Genomic DNA, 8,359 nt, shown 5'->3' on the forward strand with positions numbered 1-8,359 from the left:
CGGCCGCCCCCGCCCGGACTGTCAGTGCCCCTTCCCCGGTTGCCACCCGGCAGTCGCTTCCGCGCCTTTCGCTGTCCCTGACGGGGCCCAGGGGGGTGTGCGCCTCCGCCGCGCCTCTGCTGCGCTTGGCTTTTCTGCAGTTTATTCCTTTTCCCTGCTAAACTTGGCTAGCTCAAAGCGGCGTATGCCCGGGGACAGGGAAAGGGGGGAACTCCCATCCGCTGCGGCCTCTGCTGGGGGAAGTGGCAGGACGGTGCCCTGGGAGTGGGGGCTGTACCCTGGGAATGGGGCTGCACCCTGGGAATGGAGCTGCGCCCTGGGAATGGGGCTGCACCCTGGGAATGGAGCTGCGCCCTGGGAATGGGGCTGCACCCTGGGAATGGAGCTGCGCCCTGGGAATGGGGCTGCACCCTGGGAATGGAGCTGCGCCCTGGGAATGGGGCTGTACCCTGGGATAGGGCTGTACCCTAGGAATGGGGCTGCACTCTGGAATGGGGCTGTACGCTGGGAATGGGGCTGCACCATTGGGATGGGGCTGCTCCCTGGGAATGGGGCTGTACCCTGGGATAGGGCTGTACCCTAGGAATGGGGCTGCACTCTGGAATGGGGCTGCACTCTGGAATGGGGCTGCACCATTGGGATGGGGCTGCTCCCTGGGAATGGGGCTGTACCCTGGGATAGGGCTGTACCCTAGGAATGGGGCTGCACTCTGGAATGGGGCTGTACGCTGGGAATGGGGCTGCACCATTGGGATGGGGCTGCTCCCTGGGAATGGGGCTGTACCCTGGGATAGGGCTGTACCCTAGGAATGGGGCTGCACCATTGGGATGGGGCTGTGCCCTGGGAATGGGGCTGCACCATTGGGATGGGGCTGCGCCCTGGGAATGGGGCTGTACCCTGGGATAGGGCTGTACCCTAGGAATGGGGCTGCCCTCTGGAATGGGGCTGTATGCTGGGAATGGGGCTGTACCCTGGGATAGGGCTGTACCCTAGGAATGGGGCCGCACTCTGGAATGGGGCTGCACGCTGGGAATGGGGCTGCTGGGCAGACCCCAGGTAGTGCGGTGGAACAAGAAGCTACAGTCCATAGTTGTGAGGAGCCCCTTTCCTCAAGACAGCTGTTTCTCTGTCACCTGTGTCCCTGTGGGCTCGGAACTCGTTGTTCTGCTTGTAAAACCAATGGTGTCAGGTCTAAAGCTGGGCTGAGTTTGGTTTGATTTGGTTTGGTTTGTCCGTGTTTTTGTTTTTGTGGAGGTTTGGGGTTTTGTTTGTGTGTTTTTTTTGGTGGTATTTACAGTTCAGGGCTTTGGAGCTGAAATTCACGAAGGGATCCGTGGGGTCCAGGAGGTCTCAGACATGAAAGGATTCAGGGATGTGCGTCTTCATTCAAGACTCGGCTGCAGTGTAGTAATTGGTTTTAGAGAGCTCACGAGAAAAGAGATTCTAATACATAAGTGTAAAGGCAGAAAACATTGCCTGGTCCTTACCTGTGTGTGTTTTGAGAAAGCAAGACTTTGTTTTTCCTCAAAAATAGGTGTTCTGGTCCTGATTTTCCTCTGCTTGGCCACGTGTGAACACTGACAGTTGTATAAAGTTTGGTGATTGTGATTTGGTGCCTGTTTACACCTCACCCCACACAATTTTGCATATTTCCCCAATAAAATGGGACTGAAGAGCCTGAGTCTGACAGGCTCTTCTGAGCTGGTATTTCTACCCAGTGGCTGCGGTAGAGACTTGTATGAGCTGGTTTATGTAGCTGTACAGGGAATGAGATTCACTTGGAAAGCCCTTATTTACAGAGTTTTATTTGATAAGAGACTAAAAGTACTGCTTGTGCACAGTGTAACATCAGTAGGTTGCATGGTTGAAGGTGTAGTAAAATAATGAACCAAACAGTGGTATAGTAGCACATAAATTCAGGCTGCAGAAGTGTTTAGCATCAAAGCCCTGCTTTGATCCAGCAGCCCCATGTACTTCTGAAGGTTAAAAAATAATATGTGTTTTTCCTTCACTAGCCTGCAGTTGATGCAAAATGAGTGTTCCTGACTACATGCAGTGTGCTGAGGATCATCAGACCCTCCTGGTGGTGGTTCAGCCCATTGGCATTGTCCCTGAAGAGAGCTTTTTCAGGATCTACAAGCGGATTTCAGCTGTGAGCCAGGTGAACGTGCGCGACTCGCAGCGAGTGCTCTACATCCGATACAGGCACCACTATCCCCCAGAGAACAACGAGTGGGGGGATTTTCAGACACACCGCAAGGTTGTGGGGCTGATCACGATCACAGAGTGCTCTTCAGCAAAGGAGTGGCCTCAGACTTTTGAAAAATTCCATCTTCAGAAGGAAATGTATGGCTCTACTCTCTATGATTCCCGGTTGTTTGTCTTTGGGCTTCAAGGAGAGATTGCAGAGCAGCCCCGCACAGATGTGGCGTTTTATCCCAGTTATCATGAGTGTGAGACTGTGGAGAAGAGAATAGAAGATTTTATCGAGTCTCTCTTCATAGTGCTGGAGTCCAAACGTCTTGACAGAGCCACTGATAAGTCTGGAGACAAGATCCCCCTGCTCTGTGTTCCTTTTGAGAAGAAGGATTTTGTAGGTCTGGACACCGATAGTAGGTAAGCAGCTGCTTTTGTCAGCTCAGAAGTCTTAAAAAAACACATCTGTGGCACTTGCCAGCCTTTAGGATAAGCCTATTAGAAAGGACAGGGTGAGCCTTATTCCAACGAGCTGTGGCCTGATCTTTCTGTATCTGCTTGCTGTAGTTTTAAGAGAATTTAACGTGTAGTCTCACCATATTTGATGGTCAGAGCTTGTTTTTATATATACATTTAATTGATGAAGCTCATCAAATAGCAGGAAGAAGTCACAGGAGTGGTTTGACAGATTCTGCTCTAATGAGACTTTTTGCTGGAAAACTTCCGATGTTTTATAGATGTACAGTATTAATAAAAAATTCAGTTAGCATCAATGAAATTATTTTTATATCATGTTGAGTAGTAGTTGACTATCTTACTGTATTTTTTCCCTTTGAACCTCTGTCTACTTTTTCATTCTCAGACAATGGCTGTTTATTTTGATAATGAAGTCCAGCATCTTTCCCTGTCCTTCTTTGTTTTATGTAATTATTTGTTATCACTTTTCCCTGTCTTGTTTTGCTAGCTGTTTGGTTTTTTGTATGTTAGAGTTTTATCCCCCCATTTTTCCTTCCTCCTCATTTGCATATTCATCTGTCAGATTTGAGTGTTGCATAGTTCCTTTGCAAGGGATAAGTAATTCTGGCTTGATAGCTACAGGCAGGTGCAAACTCTGTTTGACTCTGCTGTTTGCAGTCAAACCCAGGAGATGGAAGCATCCACCTTTTGTCCTGGCAGAGGCAGAGGTGGGAAAGCCCTGTGAAAACTCAGGCTGTGAATGGAAATAGTGGTGTTCATATCAGAGGTTTTTATTGTGTGTGAAAGCTCAGAGGTGTCCAGGCAGGTCTGTGAAGCTTTTAGATCAAATTAATCAGCTCTGCCTGCATAGTTGGTCCTGCCTTGGAAACAGGAAGAAAGCATTCCAGGTTTTTAATTAGTTTGAAGTCTTTTGTTAAATTATCTGCGGTGGTTTGAAGGACCATCAGTACCCCAGTGCCTTGCTTCTCTTTGGTGGGCGCTTGAACTGGCTCTGACTTGTTGGTCCCTGTTTGTCCCTACACTATTCTTCAGTTATCAGTATGAATTACTATGTTACTGCTTTTTGCACGTGGGTAGTAAAATTGGGAAGTTTGGACAAGCCTTTTTAGAATCTTGTCTTTAATTACTCAGTTTGAATGAAATTTGGCTGAATGTAATCAAAATTTCCTATTCCAAATAGGTAGCAAATGATAATTGTTGGCCAAGAATCTCAAAATCAGAATGAATTCTGCTGTTCAGTTGTGTCTTCTAAAAAATTGTGATTTGGAAATGGTTTCTTAGATGAATGACTTATTTCTGAGCAGTGGCTGTGTTGTAACTAGTGGGAAATACTCCTTGGGAAGTTCTGAGCTGGAATGACAGCAGAATGTGTGCCCACACATCTCCAAGCAGGTATTTGATGCTGTTGTAGTGAGAAATTCAGATTCAATGTGATGCTTCAGTTCTTTGCAGAATGGAAGGTGTGTGACCCTGCCTGTAGACACAGGGGTTTATCCAGAGTTAATCACTGGCTCAGCTCTGCACACACCCTTGCTGGCAGGTTTGAATACCAAACAGGTTTTCAGTAAGTCTGGATCAATGGATGCGCTTGAAGTGTTTGCTGCGCTGCACTGCTCAAGGAAAAGATGTTAAATATTCTAATTTTCAGTTCAATAGTAATAAAGTTTTTCAGTTCTATTTTGCTGTGGAGTTAGTACTTCTGACTGTTATAAAACTTAGGATTTATACATTAAAACTTCAGAAAGCTGAACGAAAATATATTTCTAGCTTCTCTGCACAGGAACCTTTCTAGGCACTTTCATGTAGCCTGATGCATCTCTGCCTAAATGCATCTCTGTTCTAAAGCACAAACTCAGGTCCATGGAATAAGGTTGAACTCAGATCAGTTTATTAAACTAACTTACACTTTCAAGCCAAAGTCTTTGGATGTGAGCCAGTGATAGTAAAATTGCATTTTATGATTTGTAAGTTTTTTTTTGGTGCTTGGATTGAAGTTCACAGGATTTTATTTTAGCACATTCCCTTCTGTAGTGACAGATTGACTAATTAAGGGAAAGCACTGCATACCAGGGAGAGACAGGGCTAGGAAGGACCTTCTTCAATAGAGAGCAGTTTCTGTTTTTGCAAGAGTGGATGTGTAATTCTGATCAGGGAGGGCTCAAGGTGGTTTGAATGCAGGAAATAGGTACATCTGGTAGAACAACTTTTGCTACTTTGTTGGTTTTGAGTCTGTCAGCATAATGATTTTACGGAAAGAAATAAAACGATGATATTGAGGCAAATGAAACAGCTTTTTCTAAAACACGTGGCAATTTCTGAAGGGTTAAAGGCAAAGAAAGTCCCTTGATCTTTTCTGTATACTTTCTGTCTATTTGCAATTTTTGTATATAATGTATCCTGACCTCCCAGTCAGTGTGCAACCAATGACTTAAAACCACAAATGTTCTCTATTAAATAAATGTCGAAGAAGACGCACTGTTCTTGTACCAGAGGGTGTGTCTCTGCTGCTGTAATTGTGGCTACCTATTTAGGCTAAACAAACATATCTTTTCCTATAACTTCTGAATTTGAAGTTAAATGACACTGTGTAGCAAAGGGGTAATTAAAGGTGTGGTGCAGCTGTAACCTGGAGGTATTGAGATGATAGATTGAGGGAAATACGTTGAGAATTTACATGGGCCACATAGTTCTGATCACATGATTTGGAGATTAACTAAAACTATTGAACATACTTTGTATCTTAAAAGATACTCTTCTGCAAGTATTTTATAGTCCAATATTAAGGTTAATACTTATGTGATGATCAGGGCTTTATATATGAACCTGATCTTCTCCCTCACCCAGTTAGAAGTCTTTTATTAGCTTGGTTGCATGATAATTGCCATTGAAGTCAGCTGATTTGCTTCCTTTAAGATGCAAAGTTCATATATTAGGAAGATTAATTATTATTTCAAATAGGGTAATTTGTGGGAAAAGTGAGGATGATCTTTGTCTTTTGCAAGTTGCTTGTATAATGAGCAGGAGAGACGCATTCTCAGAGCTGACTGAGATGACAGCATACACAAACTCACTGAATTTTGTGTGTAGGAGAACTTTTTTTGGCTGGTAGAAAACTTTATGTATGAAAAATAGTGGGTTGAGTCCTAAAATGTTTTGAAGAAATGTTGTCTGTTAAACAGAAATTGTAGGACTGAGAGGCTGACCCTGGGTTAATCCCTGGAGCATTCAGCCAGGTGGGGATTTTTTGCAAATTGATTTATTTTTTCTTTCCGTTTCTTCAGCTGTAAATTGGATAAAATATTTGTGTGGTCACCGGGCTGCTGAGGATAGTTGAAAAAGTTTCTGAAATCAGTTGCACTTGATAGTTATTTGTAGAGGCTGGGAGATTGATGGAGAACAATGGAAACACATGTTCTCATGATGATAAAAACATCCTACCAACTGAAAACTAGGAAATATATGTGCCAGAAATACTGAAAATCCCATTTGTTTTAAGTTTTCTATTTTATTTCTGTTTTCAGCTAAAAATAAACATACTTAAGTATGATTGTAAATCTACTTGGATAAGCTCATTTTAATGTTGTTTGCATCAGTTTGTGTCTTAGGTTCTTTCTTTTTTTAATACTGGCATCATTTAATGCTGTGAAGGGATGAGGATGTAGGGCCCTGTTTGTAGAAGTGTCATAGCTGGGATTTGTGCACTGATTTATCAAATTTGATGATCTCAGTATGTGTATGTGGTTGTTAATTTTCTTTCTGTTCTCTGTCTTTCTAATTTCTGTTTGTTCCTTTCTGTTTTTTTCCCCCCCTTCTTCTCTCATACTGCCCTGTGAGTTTGTTGTTGGGTCTAAAAAGGTAGGATGTGATTGTGTATCTTTGAAAATAGTTAGCTTTTTTCCCATGTCCTGCCTCTTCACTTCGCCTTCATTGCATATTTTAGTGTTGCTTTTTATCTTTATTTTTTTAGTACACACAAAAATAATTGCTGCCTGGAGCCTCACCACTGCAGCTGCCCCCTTTTGGCGCATTTGGCAATTATATTTGGTAGCAATGCTGAGTTTTTTTGTAGGACACACATAGTCTGCTTAGGTGGCTGCTGGCCTCTGGAATTTGCTTTATTTTTTAAACTCCAAAGCCATGAAGCTGTTGCTGCCTGTGTTTGATTTCCAAATTCAAAAGTTCTGGCAGTTGATCCAATGCCGTAGCTGTGTCTCTTGAAGTCTGGATAATGTTATGATTGGTGATATCTATAGCTCTGCATGCTAACTGGAATTAGTAGAAATTGATGGAAATTTTTGTTGGAGCATTTTGCATGAATACACTTTTGAGAATTGATTTTGCATGTTTCTTGTTTGTAAATTTAGCCAAATTTTGAGGATCCAGAAATTCTGTCAAACTTGTTTCTGGATGGTTTGTAGTGAAAATAAATTCTGTCTTGAAATATAACACTGTAAATTTTCCATAAAATTATCCTGGGATCCTAGAAAAGAGCTGGAGATGAAAGAATAAAGCACATATCCTAAAGAGCAAAGAAGGCAGAAATGGAAATCAAGTAGTTCTTCATAGTTCCTGGAACAGATTTATTGTCCTCCACTTTGAAGTGGTAGCAGTGGTCACTGGTCATGATTGTGGTGATTCCTGTGAATATAAGAGTGTGTTTGGTAGAGCATTAACCCAGCTAACTTTAGAAAATAAGATTTTAAAGTAGTTTTGTAGTCAATGGAATTTTTCTGTGTGGTTAGGACCTTCAGAAGAGGAGTTTGGGTGAGTGACACCAAGGAGCATTCCATGGGTGGCCGTGCAGGAGGTGGCACTGCCTTCCCTGGGGATGTTTCTGAGTGCATCACACTCAGGAAGGGGTTTGTAGGGAGAGACTTTGGGTGCTTCTTTGAAATTTCATGTTGTAAATGATCTTCTAGAGGAAAAATTAATAGGAGCTGCTCTTGGCAGTAGGGTGCTGCAAGGAACTGGCCTAGAGAAAGGTTGTCCTCTTATCCTAGAGGAAGTAATTGTTAATTTATATGGGCTTCATGTCCCTAAATAGATTAGGATTAAGCAGGAGAGAGCTGAAATATTTTAACAGGATTTTAATAAAAAATAATTCAGAGGGAAGAGATCTATAAGCTTCTCACTTTCAGGTTCTTCAGCTAAAGCTGTGAAGCAAAACTATCTTGGCATTAAAATGAGCAATCATCACTTTATGCTGAGACATATATATATATATATATGAATATACATGCAATAGGATATTTTTCCCATTAAATTTGCACACCAGGATGCATAGAAGGAACAATGAGTCCCTTGGACGTGATTTTAAGGGTCTGATTTTGTAGATACTGGAGTTTTTTAAAAAGAGGCTTCCCAAATCTGAAGTGAATTAAGTTTTGCTGTCTGTGGAGAGTGGGTTTCGTTTCCATGAAGTCTTTGCATTTTGTATTTTTGGACATACTTGAAGTAATTGAATTCACTGTACTTAATTTTGACTGCCTAATTAAGACAGTTTATACATTTGTTTGGTATAAACTTACTCTGTAATTGGTGAGAAAATTTTTTCCAAGAGGATGGCAGTGACTTGCACGGCCTGTAGGAGATGAATCCTGTCTTGGCAATACCTTGAAGAGCCTAAAAATAGGTGGAGTGAATTCAGTTTTTGAATGATTAATAGGCAATTTCTTCGTCAGCAGGA

At 42.5% G+C, this 8,359-nt stretch overlaps 1 protein-coding gene across 3 annotated transcripts in view; it reads left to right on the top strand.

The window, feature by feature from the left end:
• Positions 1-8,359, top strand: part of TRAPPC9 (trafficking protein particle complex 9) — a 442,757-nt gene that overhangs the window by 311 nt on the left and 434,087 nt on the right. For all 3 annotated transcript variants that reach the window (XM_005426619.3, XM_031061591.1, XM_031061592.1), the window contains exon 2: positions 2,016-2,616. In XM_005426619.3, coding sequence (XP_005426676.1) covers positions 2,033-2,616 — 584 coding nt within the window. In that variant the 5' untranslated portion in view covers positions 2,016-2,032. The remainder of the gene's footprint in view (positions 1-2,015; positions 2,617-8,359) is intronic.

Source organism: Geospiza fortis, unplaced genomic scaffold (genome assembly GCF_000277835.1).
Source record: "Geospiza fortis unplaced genomic scaffold, GeoFor_1.0 scaffold351, whole genome shotgun sequence".
NCBI lineage: Eukaryota > Metazoa > Chordata > Aves > Passeriformes > Thraupidae > Geospiza > Geospiza fortis.